Source organism: Larimichthys crocea, chromosome XIV, assembly GCF_000972845.2.
Source record: "Larimichthys crocea isolate SSNF chromosome XIV, L_crocea_2.0, whole genome shotgun sequence".
NCBI classification, from domain to species: Eukaryota; Metazoa; Chordata; class Actinopteri; family Sciaenidae; genus Larimichthys; species Larimichthys crocea.
Window position 1 is genome coordinate 9,597,922 of NC_040024.1, and position 16,884 is coordinate 9,614,805.

The 16,884-nt window shown below is 41.0% G+C and overlaps 1 protein-coding gene across 1 annotated transcript in view; it reads right to left on the reverse strand.

The window, feature by feature from the left end:
• dachb (dachshund b) overlaps positions 1-16,884 on the reverse strand; it is a 94,130-nt gene that overhangs the window by 9,426 nt on the left and 67,820 nt on the right. The window contains exons 4-11 of the mRNA XM_027287737.1: positions 12,041-12,268; positions 8,506-8,675; positions 7,973-8,078; positions 6,901-6,975; positions 3,271-3,371; positions 2,368-2,515; positions 2,055-2,225; positions 766-831 (exon numbers count right to left, since the gene is read on the reverse strand). Of these exons, the coding sequence (XP_027143538.1) occupies positions 766-831; positions 2,055-2,225; positions 2,368-2,515; positions 3,271-3,371; positions 6,901-6,975; positions 7,973-8,078; positions 8,506-8,675; positions 12,041-12,268 (1,065 nt within the window). The remainder of the gene's footprint in view (positions 1-765; positions 832-2,054; positions 2,226-2,367; positions 2,516-3,270; positions 3,372-6,900; positions 6,976-7,972; positions 8,079-8,505; positions 8,676-12,040; positions 12,269-16,884) is intronic.

Below are 16,884 nucleotides of genomic sequence, written 5' to 3' on the forward strand. Positions count from 1 at the left end.
AGGCACTCATTCTTCAAAAATGTCTTCACTTTCTAAAAATGTCATCATTATTCAAAATGTCCTATTTCTACAAAATGTCCTCGCTTTGTAACACGGTTCCGATTTTTCCCGAAAGCGGGAAGAAGAAGAACCCGCGACGTTAAAATGGCGCCACTTTTTTTCCCGAATTTTCTGCACTGTCCAAAATAAATCTTTTTTTTTAAAGAAATGTCCTCATGTTTGACAACTAACAAATGTCCTCACCCCTGATGTCTTTAAAATAAAACACAACCATGTCTCACACACACACACACACACACACACACACACACACACACACACACACACACCGACATGAGCTCAATGAAATATTTCCAAACACACACTCACATGTGTGTCTGATAAGGTGCACATCAAAGGGAGGCCACAGTGTCTCTGTGTCTGCTTAATGTCTCCACTAATCTAGCCTGGGCCCCAATACACACATGTGCCTACCACGTGTGTGTGTGTGTGTGTGTGTGTGTGTGTGTGTGTGTGTGTGTGTGTGTGTGTGTGTGTGTGTGTGTGTGTGTGTGTGTGTGTGTGTGTCTGCCTTTGAACACGCTTGTGTACAGTGTCATACCTGTTAATATGTGACATGTGTGGTGTGTATCAGCATGACTCTGCATGCACGAGTGTGTGTCTGACTGTGTGTGTGTGTTTTTATATATTTTTTTATTGTTTGGTGTGTGTGTGTGTGTGTGTGTGTGTGTGTGTGTGTGTGTGTGTGTGTTCGTGTTCAGGCACCTTGTACAGCGCCGTTGTCTTGCTGGTTTCCATTAAGCTCAGGTTTATCCTCGGCTACAGCAGCGTCTGGTTTGAAACACAAAGACAAGACAGAGTCTCAGTGGGTCGGCCAATAAAACACAAACAGCACGCTGGAACTGTGCGCGGGTCGAAAACAAACACAAAGAAAGAAAGAAAGAAAGAAAGAAAGAAAGAAAGAAAGAAAGAAAGAAAGAAAGAAAGAAAGAAAGAAAGAGACATAAAACCAAAATTCTCTGGACGCTTCTTTGATTTTCTGTTTTCTGTCCGTGTTGATCGTCAAAGCACAGAATGCTCTGTAGAGTTTGGCTTCCTCACGACACATCCATCACCGTGCCAGAGAGTTGTTCTGCTCAACGTTTATTACTTAACAATAAAGATTTCTTAAAGCGACAACACTCATCGCCGCGGGTTTGAACGCCGATTTATGTTTTCGTGGTCATCGCTTAGTCTGCTGAGAATTTGTCAACGAGACGTCGGACAGTTCATTTACTGATGGTTTCCATTTGCTATGCAAATACGAGCAAGAATTTTTATGAATTCACCCTGTTTTCTTTGTGTAGCATCTATATTTTATTTGTATTTATATTGTGGTTTTATACTATTACCTATATTAGGACCAGCACCTCGTTGAAGCCCCCTGTGATTTCAAATCCTTAATAGAGTATTAACATGAAAATGTCATTTAGTTAGTGATGGATTCATGTGTACATGACTTTAATCTTAAATCTATAATAATTCATCAGTATTAATAATCTAAATCTGCCTGAATTGTAGCGTAGAAGAAGTTTAAAGTGTCGAGAAATGGAAATACTCAAAGTGCAACTACCTAAAATTAATGTACTTTCCACCTCTGCTGGTTATTTTGGTTCGTATTGAAGATTAACGGTAAACTTGTTGGTGATTAAACTGAGTTTTATGGAAGGACGACAAGAACAGCAGCGGCGTGTTTTTAAGAGCTCCGGCTCACATACAACATGCGTCAGTGAAGGTAAAAACAGAATCGTGGCGGGAGGAGGACGGAGGCAGAAAAGCTGTCGAGACGGCAAGAAAAACAAATTCAAAGACAGGAAGCGAGAACGAGATCAAGAAAAAAACCCGAAATGAAACAGGCTGAAACAATATAAACAAGGACGAGTAAAAATAAGTAACGGCATCAGAAAGACAGGAAACATTCAGCGAAACCAAACAAGCAATAAAAGAAAGATTAGAAGAAAACACGCAGGGCTGAAAGACGGACTGAAAACAAACCAGCAAACATCCCGTCGTACCGTTCTTGGTGTTGTTGTTGGCGGCGTGCAGCGGCTCGGGAGAAGGGGAGGACGAGGACGAATGTTTGAGAGCGTCCTCCACCCGCTCCCTCCTCTTCGACTCGAACTCCAGCGCCTCCTGCAGCTTCCTCTTGGCCTTCTTCTCCTTCTTCAGACGCTTCTGGATGGAGGCTGACGGAGAAAGAAGAGGAGGAAGATTCGCTTTTTAGTACGTAAAAGCGCCACATGTGGGTAGAGATCGAAAAGTTGATGATCTTTCTTGAGTTTGAACCTTTGAAACATCTCGTATCATTTTAAAAAGCATCGTACAGACCTCTGCTCTGTAGTTCGGAGGTGAGCTGTCGTTCCAGGCTCTCCCTCATCTCTCGTTCTCGATAGAGCTCCATCTTCAGCTCTCTTTTCTCCGCCTGGATCTGTTTGTCCTGAACCCGGGCGTTCTCCACCGCCACCTTCAACAGGCCCTGAGACCAAGAAGAGGAAGATGTTTGGTTATCGAAAAAATAACGTAACAAGATGAGCCTCATCAGCATCTTCTCTTCATGTTTAGAGATGTAGTCCAATGATAAGAGTCAATGATGACAAATAAACTAATTAAAGGTGATTAATTAATTACTGGAATTGGCTGCACAGTTGGTGTCCAATCACTGACTTTGGGTTGTACACTTAGTGATATTAAATAGTCATTTAATATGAATATAAATACTATAAAAGACAATCAGTTGTTTGAAATAAAGCCAATATTCTCTATATTTATCAGTTTTTATGTTCTTTTTTTGCACATCCTTAACAGTCAGATCCACTAGATGTAGCACTAGTGCAAACAAAGAGGGTGTACATTTATTATTTTTACAGGATTTTTTTAGTAACTTGAGTAACAGTCAGCTTGATAAGGAGATATTTCTTCAGTTCAGTTTAAGTGTGTCATTTAAACATGATAAAAATATGAAGGGTCAGCAGCGTACAGAATAAATTGATTGTAGTTGCTGTGTCATAGCTAAAATAAATAAGTAATTATACATAAATAAATAACCTAAAAAGCACACGTTGAGTAAAATGTGTTTTCTGAAGTTTGATGTTGGAAACAAACAGTTGGACTTAACGTGGACTGACAGGAATCATCACAATAAATAAAGTCATGATATATTTCTGTGTCGTCCTCTTCAGTAATCTTAATATTCTGATGAGACACTGACACTTGTAAAAATCGGGATCGTACCTGTATGTTGGTGAGCAGAGTCTCCACTGACGACAGGCCGTCAGCGAATAGGAACGGAGCCGGGAAGCCGGGAGGCAGGGCTTGACCTAGCGAAGACTCTTCTGTGAAGGAACGATTAATGAAAAACATGAAATTAAATCCTCATAATCTGATTTTATTTATATATTTTTGAGTGGTCGATTTTATATTATTTTTCAGATAAATTGAGGGTTTTTTATCCATTTTTTTAAAGGTTCAGGTGTGTAGGGATTTAGTGCCACCTAGTGGTGAACTTGCAGATTGCAACCAAATGAATACTCTCTCTCCCACGCCTCACCCTGTAACAAAAACTCTGGCTGCCAAATTCACATGAATAAAATCTAAATCTTTAACAAGAAACTTTTCTTCATCGTTTTTTTATATCCCAAATTTTCCCGGCTACATATTTTTTAATAAAATAATCACATACGATCTGATCATCACGTACAGCTGACACGTTTGAAGAGTACAAGTCAAACAAAGTAAAGACAAGTCTTCGTTCACCAACTTGTGATGCTAAAACAAGAACGTTGGTCAACGAGGAGCTGAGAATATTTATTTGTGGCGTCAGCAGTGATACGCTTATATTATATTTACTCGTATATGTGTGGGTTTAGTTTAAAGTTACGGCTTATTAAAAAGATATTTCAAAACAAACAAGGACCAGTGAGACGTTCGTGAACTCTCCCTTTAACCGTCAACTTGTTCTCCATCAGCGATGTGTCGTCACGAGCTCGGGAGTGAAGTTTATGAAATGTTGATGTTTACTAAGGTATAAAAGGCAACGAAGCGGCATCAGAGAAATCAATTACACCGCACACACACACACAGGGGTCGTTAGTATTCAGACAATCATGTGGGGTACTAATTGGCAAGGATTAAAGACATCCTTGATTTGTGTGTGTGCGTTCATTGCGAGTGCGTCACAGTGTCTGATCAGCCCTTAATGCCTAACACACTGACAACTGGGTTAACTCTGCTGTGAAATTAACGCTGATTAAGATGCACTCTAACTCACTCTCACACACACACACACCATCTCTATCCTCTATCTGCCACTTCATCCATACATCCCGTTCACCTCGTCTTCATCTCCCCCAACCTTCGTCTTTTATTTTTCCCATCACATAAATCCCTAAAATCGCAAATTTTTGTTATTTATTTTTTAAAGCTCTCACTTCTTTCCTGATTTCCTTTCCTTCATCCTCTCGCCAACCCTCTCTCTTTCTCTTTCCCCCCCCGTACGTGTTGACAAAGCTTTTCCGACATTTCATCTCATCGCGCCGATGAAATGTCACTTTTTTGGCAACTGACTAAAAAAGGGAATGAAAGCCGAGGATAAGTGGGATGAAAGGCGAGCGCGGTAAAGGACAAATGGTCGAAGATGACGGAGAGAATTTGAGGGGGAAAAAAAACTGAAAGAAAAGGCGGAGAGGAGGAAAGACGGGATGTTTAAAGGGATTAAATAAAAGAGTAATGTTTCACGTGCTTTTACTTTGAAACAAGAGCAGAAGGGGGGAAAGCACCTGCGTCTTATTTAAGAAGGAAGTTTGTTCTTGTTTGTGACTCGACACTTTAGGATCATGAATCAAATTTTATAGATCTCTTCTAGGAAAACACACAAATTCATGTCAAACATCTAAATCAAGAGCTGTGGCTCAGGAAGATCAGCGGCTCCTTCAAATTAAAACACCTCAACTGAAATCTTTAATTAACTAACAAGGCTTTTATTTTGAAACATTTAGAGGAACTTATCTCAGTCACTGCTCTCATTATGAAAATGTTTACATCTGTGAATGTTACAAACATTTACCAACTCTCGATTCTTCTTTTTAATGAATCAAAAGTGCGATTAACAAAAACATGAAACAAAGAAACGACCCAGGATGTGACACACAGGAAGCTAATTTCCTATCCAAACACAAGTTTTAGTTTATTAAATTTCTCCAATTATACCTTCCAGATGTTGTCTGTCTGTGATTTCCACTCCCGACATGTGCAGTGAAGGATTTCTACTTAAATACCTGCACGTTTATAACAAGAAATCCACAATCGATTCATTTCTCAGCTGAAATAATTTGAGTTTTAGGTTCCTTAAAGTTTTTAGACTCGAGAGCAACATCATAGAATAAAACCACAAAAGCAAATATTTCATTTTAAAAGTCGACGTTGACGAAGAATATTACCTCACAATTACGAGTTCGTCAATATGTTATATATTATATAGCAGCGGTTAGTTAAAGGCAAACATGGAAAAGGTGTTCAAACTGACGTTTTTGTTACAGTCGTAATCGTAAGACTTATTTAACTTATTTAAAGGTCCAGTGTGTGTGTAGGATTTAGTGCCACCTAGTGGCGACCTTGCAGATTGCAACCGAATGAATACTCCCCCAAACTCACTTTTAAAATTTCCATCCATTTCAGTTACAATGTTTTAATATAAATTAACAAACTGCCTTTATCAATATTGAACGTACAAACCTGGCTACTGCTACACTACTATGTAGTGGAAGCACAATGAGTTTATTACATAAATAAAATACATAAATCACAAGTTTATCAGTTCATTTATATTAAAACTATGTCATGCATTTTGGCTAAAACTTTTTTTTTCCCCTTTCCCAACATGTAAGAAAATTCACATAAAAAGCAAAAGTCCACATTGAGATCAGAGTTTGGTTTGACCCACTATAAACTGCTCATTTTAAGACAACACTTCTTATGTTCAGGTGTTTATACACTGATGAAAACATACTAAGAAATCTTGTATCCTAAATCTTGCACACTGGACCTTTAACTAGTGTAAGTTACACATACTTCAACATTATTCTTTAAGATCAGTGTTCTTCATAGAGGCGGCAACAGATTTTTATTATTATTATTATTGATTTTAAAGGAAGTTTCCCCTCTGACGCTCCTGCTGATGTCTGCAGCGGAGCTTCAGGAGCATGAATGGAGCGGGGGGAAACGAAACGAAAGGGAAGGAGGTGAAGAGAAAAAGTACGGAGATGAAAAGACGGACGGTGTTACAAGAACGGAAAACACGGGAGGGCGAAAAGAGAGTGTGATGATGGAGGGACAAGAGGCCCCACATGCTTTTAGTGCGTGACCTCTTAACCCCTTTTAGCCATGCCTCCTTCACTTAGCCTCCCCTCTCACACTCCCACCCTCCATCTATCTATCTATATCACCCTCCCTCGTTCCTCTGATTGATGGCTCGGAGACAGGTGATCAATAGGGAGGGGAGGGGGTTAGCAGAACATCCTGACGCTTCTGTTTCTCTGTTTGTGTGTCCACGGATTCGTCTCCGAGTGTGTGTTTTCAGCTAATTGTGCCTTTGTGTGTGTGTGTACAGTAGATGAAGAAAGCCCTCTGAAGTGAGGAACAATTTGTCAGTTGTCAAAACGAAATGGGCGAGGGTTTAGATTAAGGCGGGTAATGGAATATCCCCACTTATATAAACGTGAGAGAGAGAGAGAGCGTCTCTTCTGTTGTCGACCGGTAAACAGGCAGAAGTGTTCGTGTGCATTTATGAGAATACCTTTCTCTGTGTGTGTGTGTGTGTGTGTGTGTGTGTGTGTGTGTGTTTTGAAGGTGTGTGTGTGGTCCAACCTTTGTCCTTTGTTATTTTCTTGATGGGTACAGCGGGATTGGGCAGTGCGACATCTGCATCAGCTGACACCAATCCTGTCGAAAAGAAAAGCAGACTGAGTTTATGTGCGTGTACATCCAACAAAGATTATACTATATATATAAATATATATCTATATATATATTTACTATCTATATATATATATAAAATAGATATTATTATTTGAATTTTTTATTAATAAGGTGATTTTTTGTCTTAATCAGTCAAAACTAAGGTTTGTCTGACCGACTGTTGAGAAGTTACCCATTCAGTCGACTATTTTTGCCAAAAATGACAGAAAATACACAAATTTCTTTTTGAAAATGGACTTTTCCATTCATCAACTATCAAAATAAGTGTCTTTCGATTGATTAATCGATTAGTCCACTGGTTCTTAAACTGTTGTATGAGTTACACTGGTGGTACAGGACCTCTCTGGAGTGGTACCTTAAATCTATGTATCTATGTTTTCAATTAAATTATTTAAAAACACATCAGTCAATCAGTTAATTAAATGAAACTGAACTTCTTTTATGTATAAAAGTTCTGCATTTCCTGAAACATTTGGTTTCAATATCAGCCCAATACGTGCGCATACATCCACGATTACAGTTATGAACTAAAATGTGACGCGAGATACTAAGTGGAGGTAAAAATTAACGTTACAAAAACCCTGCAGACGTGGCTCCGACCACCGCTTCTACTAAATGAGCTCTGGTTCTTCAGGATTCAACAGTCATCAATAACTAATCTTTACTTATCAGGAATAAACCTGCCTCCTGCATCACCTATCGATGTTTTCTGAGGTGGTATAAAAAGTTCTTCAAATGTTTGTCTGACCAACAGATCAGTTATTCAGCTGACTATTACAGACGACTAAAAAATAAAATATAGAAAATTAGACACATTGATGAAAGGAAAAGGCCAATTTCAATGGTTTCAGCTTCTCAGTGACCAAAATAGTTGATGAATATTTGTCTTTTGATTGATTAATCAACTCATCATTGCAGCTTGTTTTCTATCTCCATCATATTGCTGAATGTGTGCATGTACCGAGTCTTTCGGGCGAGCTGGAGGCCGAGCTGCTGGGCTGTGACTGCAGAGGAGTGTTGGCCTCGTCAACAGACGGAGAGAGAGAGGGACTGTCACACACTCTCTCCTGGAGAAAGAAAGAAAGAGAGAGAGAGAGAGAAAGCAGACGAATGAATTAGTGAGTACAGCAGATATGTTACGACTGGTTTCCAGTGACTGGCATTGATTAAAAAGAAGATGATGTTGGAAATGTGGCATCAAAAAGAAAGAAAAGAGCAGATTGGTAAGTAACTGTATCCTGCTTTTCCTTTGATAAACATCAGTCTTGTGTTTCTCAGACTAAATAAGTGATCAAGGCACATTTCCCCAACATTCAACCGTCTCTTCAGACAGGATCAGGTGCTGTGAGGAATAACCACTGTGAAATAACTTTTCATTTCGCTCATTAAGCACCGAGGTTTGCTCTAAACGTACAACCTCCACTTAAATAAATGGAAAAACCTGCGTTTTGAGGCACCCCAAGGCAGCTACCGGGGTCCTCTACAGTTTCTTACCTTGATGACGGGCGCGCGGTGTACGTGGGTATGTATCTGCTGGGCTGCGGCCGCCATGTTGGCGATGGTGTTGAGGTGGTTCATCTGCGACATCGCCATGGCTACGGACGCAGGTGGGAGCCCCATGGGCAGCAGAGGGTGAGGCATCATCATGAAGGGAAGGTCCAACCCTGAGTGGAGGGAGGAAGAAGTCGGTCAGGTCGCATTGAACCATGGCAGAAGAAGATGAGGACAAAGTGAAGGTTACATCGCTCCACACACTTGACTAGAAGATTCAGGTCTTCCTCCAGTCCACTGTTCAAGCAATAACACTTGTTTAACACTCGTAGATCATTTCTGCAATTGACAGTCATCAGCGTATCTGCTGATACGACTTTGCTGTCAAGAGAAAGCAAATCAATCCTTGATCAATCGACTTTGTTGCCCATCATCGCATCTTGTCCACCGGATTGTTGTGATCAAACGTACTCATGTTCCTGGGCAATGGTGAACCCAACGTATGTTTCCCTGTGTTGGTTTTTACCAACACCAGGTCACATCTAGTAGATCTAGTAATCAGTAATCCAAAGAACCTTTGGATTCGATTATTAAACATAAAAAGCTTCTTGTGCTGCAGTTGCGACTTAAAGAAATTCTTTTTTTGTATTTAGATCCTCAAAGAACCTTTAACAGCAATGAAAACTTGTTCTTGTTTTCACAACAGTACACAACAACGCCGACTACAAGAGGAAAAACACACAAAAGTGTTGATTGATTTCCTTTCTTCTTCTCTTCCTTCTTTCTTTTATTTAAAATTTATTGATTCTTTGTTTGTTTCTTCTTCCCAAAATTGCCAAAATTAACTCGTTCTTAGTTGAGACGGTGCCACATTTTATCGTCTGCATGTTCGTCAAACGGCGGCAGACGACAAAACCATCAGTCACGATGATTACCCAGATTGTGCAGCCTGTCATTATTATTTAACATGTGTCAGACGTTGTGGTTTGTTTTCAACACATGTACCCGAGACTCCCTGCATGGAAGTATTGATACTGAACGGTGAAAAATCGAGCGTGATGAGTCGCTGGTGTTGCTTCCAGATCAGCCACTTTAACATTTTGCCTTTTGGATGAACTGAAATGAAGCTTGTGTGAAAATAAGACAACAGACAGACAAAGCGAGAGAGAGAGAGAGAGAGAGGCTGAGTGGCATTGTGTCTGTGAACTTGTGTTGAACTTAACCTTGAGGAAAGAGAGAGGGAGAGGTGTCATCCGAGTGTCAAATGTCTCGCTAATAAAAGTTGACAAAGCGGAGGGAGAGAAAGGAAGAGGGGAAAATACGGAGTTCAAGAGGTCAAAGGGTGACGAGGCGAAAGAAAGAGGTCATTTTTTCTCTGTTTTCCTCATTTTTATTTTCTGCTTTTACCCTCTCCTCGTTCTTTCCTAAACTCGTTTCATAACTTTCTGTCGTTCTTTTGACCTCATGGATTAAAGTTCTCCGTCGCTACAACAGTTTTTCATCATTTAGAGTTCACAGAGGCCACGAGGAGGAAAAAAAAAAAAAACGTGTGTGACGGCTGAGAGTGTTACACTCCACAGCGAATAGTATCGTTTACAGCGTGCACCAGGGCGGGATCTAAAGAAAAATGAATGGAGATTTAGTTTGAGGTGCAAAAATAAATAAATAAACAGTCAGGTGTGAGTTTCTGTGTGGTTAGCTCACCATCAGATAGGATGATTAACCGGCTTTATCACAGCCGGAGCTCGCTCACTCTCATTCACTGTCTGTGTTGCTCAACCGCTGCTTTTTGTTCAAATTTAAAGAGGCTCGCCTACAACAAGACATTGTTTTGGTGTTATAATAATAGATGATAGAACAAAGCACTATATATTTACTTTTAAATATTCTTTAAAAGTTGCACTTATTGTCATTTAACCCTCGTCATGCTGTTTGTTTGATGTGTTTTTCTGTTAAATGATTAAAAATAGGGAAAATAAAAACATGTACTGTTATAGAGATTGTTGATTTAAAAAAGTAAAACATTTAAAAAAAGAAATAAAAGTATCAATTTTATTTTTATAGGTTAAATATACTGTAATTTTCGGACTATTGAGCGCACCTGAATATAAGCCGCACCAGCTAAATTTTAAAAGAAAACAATTTTTGTGCATATATAGGCCGCACTTGAATATAAGCTGCATTTTCATGTTGTAACATGAGATATTTACACAGAAAGACGGAAGATTCTTTTTTTGTTTTAATTTAAGACATGCTTTTTTTCAAACTGCGCCTGAAAATCGGCAGTACGGCACCAACACAGGATGCCAAGATTACGTGCAGGAGCTCTTTTTCCCTTCTTTGATGGCCAGATCGATTTAAAAGCTGCATCATATGCATTTCTTCGTGTGTTTTCCATGATGAAAGCTGCATCATATGCATTTCTTCGTGTGTTTTCCATGATGAGGGAGTGTGCATGATGCGCAAAATGGCATATAATCTTTCCCCATGTCTGTCTCACGTTTGCTGCTAGAGAGCGCCCCATTGGCCGTTGTATAGGACGCAGGACACAAAGCGTGTGAAAAAAAGTAGCAGCTTATAGTCCAAAAAAAAAACAACAGAAAACTGGTCGTACTAAAACTGAAACTTTGTCATGAGTGAAGTTCTGCATTGTGTTATTTCTTCATCAGCTGTTAGGTAACCTGTACCACGTTTCATAAACTACAAATATGAGGGACTAAGACTCTTTCCAGCATTTTATTTCCCTCTTTCCGTCATCCTTCTCTCACGTCACCGAGCCGCATTAGTCGGGACGTTCCATTAACTTCGATTCATCTTTTAACCTCCTAAAAAAAAAGGCACAACCTTGACCTCTAACCTCCGACCTCCAACCTTAAAACAGCGCCCCATTTTCAAAGGCGAGCTCCCGCACAAGTCTCCTCGGCTGTCACACACACACACACACACACACACACACACACACACACACACACACAGGAGAAAGATGGCAGCGGCTGCTTTCATTCCAATGAAACAATAACACTGATTGCTGTTGTCGTGACGACTGAAGTGATAGAATAATCAATGTGAGTGTTTGTCGCCTCACGCTGCCCAGCGTGTGTGTGTGTGTGTGTGTGTGTGTGTAGACGCATTACTTCTGCAATAAGAAAAAGAGCGAGTGTGTTTTCCTGTTTGTTTGTGTGTGTGTGTGTGTCTGTGCATATGTGCGACCGTGTGTGTGTGTGTGTGTGTGTGTGGTGTTGATAAATTGAGTCATTTAGTAGAGTGTGTGCTGATTAATCCAGGCAGAGTGTTAATACAGGAGATGGGAACAGATTAAATGGCGTACATTAACAAATATTGCCACCCTCTAAACACACACACACACACACACACACACACACACACACACACAGACACAGACACAGACACACACACACTGACTCAGTGTGTGTGTGTGTGTGTTCCCATGTAGTTTATTTAAGTGTGTTGTCTGTTTGGATATATATCTATCATTATATATGTGAGTGTGTGTGTGTGTGTGTGTGTGTACACTCACTGTTAGCCAGTAGCTGTTGTTGCTGCTGGAGTTGTTGTTGATTGACAGCTCCGATGGTTGGCCCCCTCCCGCCTCCTGCTGCACCTCCTCCTCCTCCTCCTCCTCCTCCTCCATCTCCTCCAGCTGCTACTCCGACTGGTGCTCCTCCACCTCCTCCTGGTCCTCCGCTGTGAGCTCCAGCAGAGGGGCTGGTTAGACGCTCCTTATCCCAGGAACACTCGCTCCCACCTGGGTAGAGATGGACACACAGAGAGGTCAGCGTGGATCAGAGGTGTAGTCATGACAACCTTAAGACAGATACAAGACCAAGACCAGACTGTACCAAGACAGATATAAGACTGTACCAAGACAGATACAAGACCAAGACCAGACTGTACCAAGACAGATACAAGACCAAGACCAGACTGTACCAAGACCAAGACCAGACTGTACCAAGACAGATACAAGACCAAGACCAGACTGTACCAAGACCAAGACCAGACTGTACCAAGACAGCTAAAAGACCAAGACCAGACTCTACCGAGACAGATACAAGACTCTGGTCTTGGCCTACCCTGGTCTCAAGACTTTGAAGGATTGAGACAAAGACCAAAGCAGGGCGAGTTTCATGGTGACATTTATCATGTTAGTTTATTATTGTTATTATAAATTATCAGAATGAATCCTGATCTCATCATGAATCATTTAAAACAAAGAAACAAGAGTTTAATCAGAACAAAGCAGATAACTCGTTAATTACTCCGATTAACCCACATGGTGTCAGTTATCACAGAGCTCCATAGTAACGATCATCACCGTCATCATATCGGTGAATATCAGGATAAAGTGACTTTCTCTGTCCACACCTTCATTCCTGTACTCCACCTCTCTCTCTCTTCTCTGTGTAACGTTACCTCTCTCGCCCTCCACGTTCCTCTCTCTGCTCCCTCGTTCCCTCTCTCATCCATCTTCATCTCCCTCCATTAGTTTGAATTAGCAACCGTCTCTCTCTATTATTGCCTACTGAATTCCCTGCGCTGTGTGTGCGTATTTGTGTGTGTGTGTGTGTGTGTGTGTGTGTGTAGATGACAGCTGGGCCTCATCCCCTCTGCCATTTACACCGGGGAAGAGAAGAAGTATAAACAGATGGGCAGATGTTCGCTCTCTCTCTCCTCTCATACACTCATTTTTTCCTTGGCCCTGTCCTCTCTCTTCTTTCTCTCCTCCATCACTTTCTTTTCTCGCTCCCTCTCACTTATTCTGTAGCCTCTCCATCCACCTCCGTCACCGCGCTCCGTCCACTTGACGTTAATTCAAAGTCTACGAGTTCAGACCTCACATCTGCTTTCGTCCACATGTCACCAAACGCGACGCTCCGCCCGCCGAAACTTCGCTCCGTTCACAAAAACATTCACCGAGAACTCGGATGTGATTTTCTAATGATCCTGGATGGACAGCGTCCTCCGTGAAGATCCCGTCAGAGAAGTTTCCTAACAACTCCTCTAAAACACGCCAACGAAATCATAAAGAAACTGCGACCTACGTGTAAATATGGTGCGACTTTGACTTCAAGCAGCATCGATTTGTTTTTATGATGACTCTTTTAGAGCTTTTAAAGCTTTATTAGACAGTGACTGCTTGATGGAGACAGGAAGAGACTGGATGAGGTGCTCTCTCTTCTGTCGAGCATTTTGGACTTCTACCTCCAAAAGTTTGTTTTTTTTCTACATATGAGTATATAAGAATGGTCCATAAACATTTAAAGAGAGCCTAAATACCAATGACAGTACAAAGCATGCGCCACTCGCCACCGCCACATTGGCTGTCCTGTCTATAATCTAACAATCGGCAAAGTCGTGGATCATCGGTGGATGACGCCTGGTTGCTCAGACAAACCATCTGTAACGGCATCTACCTGTCAATCAAAGCGTCCACGCTCTTAATCCTGCATAACTTTAAGCCTTAATATAATGTGAACAGGTGAGTTGTATATAAATTCACCCTCAGTACAGTTGTCATGAACGGGGAAATTAGCTACAGAGACCAAAACTGTTTTTTGTACCAGGCTGTAAACATGTTTATTTCTGCTGTGAAGTTGGACATTTGGACATGGGGACTTATGGAGACTGACTCACTTCTGGAGCCAGCCTCAAGTGGACGACAAGAGGAACTGCAGTAGCATTGGCTTCACTTCACACTTCACTTTTTGTTTGCCGTCTTCGCTGGCTCTAGATCGGATGTTTTTGCATTTGTTAAGCTCGTTTCATGCCCAGCGTACACGCTTGGAAGAGGCGAGGGGTATTTAGTCGTCTGCAGTCTGCCGCTTCACCACTAGGTGTCACTAAATCCTTCACACTAGACCTCTGATGTTTATATTCGTACGTAGAGTTTCTTCTGTTTTCCCACTCAACCTTTCCGCTTCTTTCTCACACTCTTTTTTTTCCTTCCTCTGCCATTGTCGCACAAAAAAAAAAAAAGACCTGGTTTCCATTTCCATTCAATCTGTCCCTCCTTCCTCTCCATCAATTCATCTCTCGGCTCCAATCTGTGTTTTTCTCATTTCTATAAAGGAAAAAAAAAACGACTGTCACTGCGAGCAGGACGAGCCGGAGCGATCGACTTTCACCCATCAAACACCAAAACATCTTTTCTTTTTTCCCCCCTTTTTCCTCTCGCCCTAAATATCCCTTTCTCTCATTATGAGTCTGTTTTCCCCCCTCTGTCCTCCCTCGCTTTATTTTCTTTTTCATTCGTACACTCGTTCCTCTGCTCTATTGTCCGCCGGAGTTTCCCAGGCCCGGTGTGAGTGTCTCTTACAAAGGAAAATAAGGTCGTACAATGAAAAGAAGGCTTTCCACGAACTCTGAAAACAAAACAAAACAAAAAACACTCTGAATGAAATAAAAGAAGAAGACGAGCAGGAGGGAATAAATAAAAAACGACGAGGGCGAGAGAGAATAAAAAACGAGAGAACAGAAGAAGAGTAACCCTATCAGCCCATTTGCCAGGTCAACTGAAGAAAAGGAAGAAATGGAGGAGGAGAAAGAAAAATAGAAACAAGAGTCAGGGTGGAAACAGAAGGAAGGATTGCATGCGCTCTTCTTTTCTCTTTGCTTTTTGTTTTCTGTCTTTTTAATAATTCAGAGAAGCACACGCAGCAGAGACGGAGCGAGTGTGCGTGTTAACTCTTAGTTTTTTATAAATGTCACTTTGTGCTTTAGTACCTTTAAGACTCGACAAGCATCAGCATCCAGGACAATCACTGCAGCTCTCCACACTGTTATTATCATCATTGTTATTGTTAGATAAAGCTTCAAAGATTCTTCTTAAAATTCAACGTTTTAAAAGAACTGAACCGTATTTGAGATATTAAACATTTTATCACTTGACATATTAAAAGATGTTGCCGATGATGATGATGTGTGTCCAGTTATAACGCTCTTATTCTTTAGAGGTTTTGAAAGCATCTACAGGACGCGCTTTCAGTGTTCACGCGGTTGTTTCATGCGTTGTTGGTGAAGCATAATTTATCGATAATCGACGTATTTTGGTTGCAAACCAATTCTGAATCGCCGCCCAACTAACCAACGAGCCAATCAGAGCTCAGTATGAAGAGAGATGTCGTCTTTCCGAGAGCCAGAAAAATTACAGATGACTTCAAGACGGTTGTACGTACGCATGAAGAAACAACTTTTACATTTTTCAATCGACTGATACGTCAAAACATTGAACGTCGCACTGAGAAACGCAAAGAAAATTCACCACTGAAATTAAATGACATGACTTTGTGTTTCTGCTCATATAACTGTAACCAACTTTAACAAGTCCAAACAACCACTACGACTGTATCGACTGTATGAACCCCTGTGTTACTGCCCCTGAACGTGGTCTGGGGTCAGTCAAACAGAGAGTTGGTTGGTTATTTTGTTTGTGGTCTTTGTGTATCAATGTATTTAAATCTATCTTGGTATTTATAATTGTTGTTAAGGTAGTTCAAACAGTTTTTAAATTGATTTGCCAAAAACTGTAGTTCTTCGGACGTCCACTTGAGGCTGGCTCCAGAAGTGAGTCAGTCTCCATAAGTCCCCATGTTCAAATGTCCAACTTCACAGCAGAAATAAACATGTTTACAGCCTGGTACAAAAACAGTTTTGGTCTCTGTAGCTAATTTCCCCGTTCATGACAACTGTACTGAGGGTGAATTTATATACAACTCACCTGTTCAGGTTATATTAAGGCTTAAAGTTATGCAGGATTACCAGCGTGGACGCTTTGATTGACAGGTAGGTGTCATTGCAGGTGGGTAATTTAAGCAACCAGGCTTCATTGACTTCAACACGGCTCTTCGTGAACCTGCGTCCGTGTTTTATACTGTCAGTGATTTCTCCATGTTTCTGTCACTACCTCCTGCAGTGAGGGTTAACGGCATTCTGAGCAACAATGAACGGTGAAAAGAGAAATCTGAAGCGAGGGAAGCAAAGAAAAAACGCTCAGGAAAGAAGAATGTATAGAAACTCAACGACCTGCATTTATATAACATGCATACACACAATCGAGGTCTCGGCCATGCGTCCACGTGTCGGTGCAAACGTTGAAACTTGATCTCGGTTTTCAGAGACGATCTGTGACATGAGCTCAGGTTCGAGTTTCGACACTAAACAACACTTTTCCTGCTCCGTCTTTTGGTTTTTGTGATGTAAAGTGAGGTGCGGTGAGGAAAGAGGACATTAAATAGACTTAATACTTTATGGACTGATCCTCGGGGCGAGAGCTCATGAAAGGAGAGAAAGGTGGAGGTGTGAGAACGGATATTAAAGCAGGATAAATGAACAAGGAGGTGTCAGGGGAGAGAGAAACGAATATTT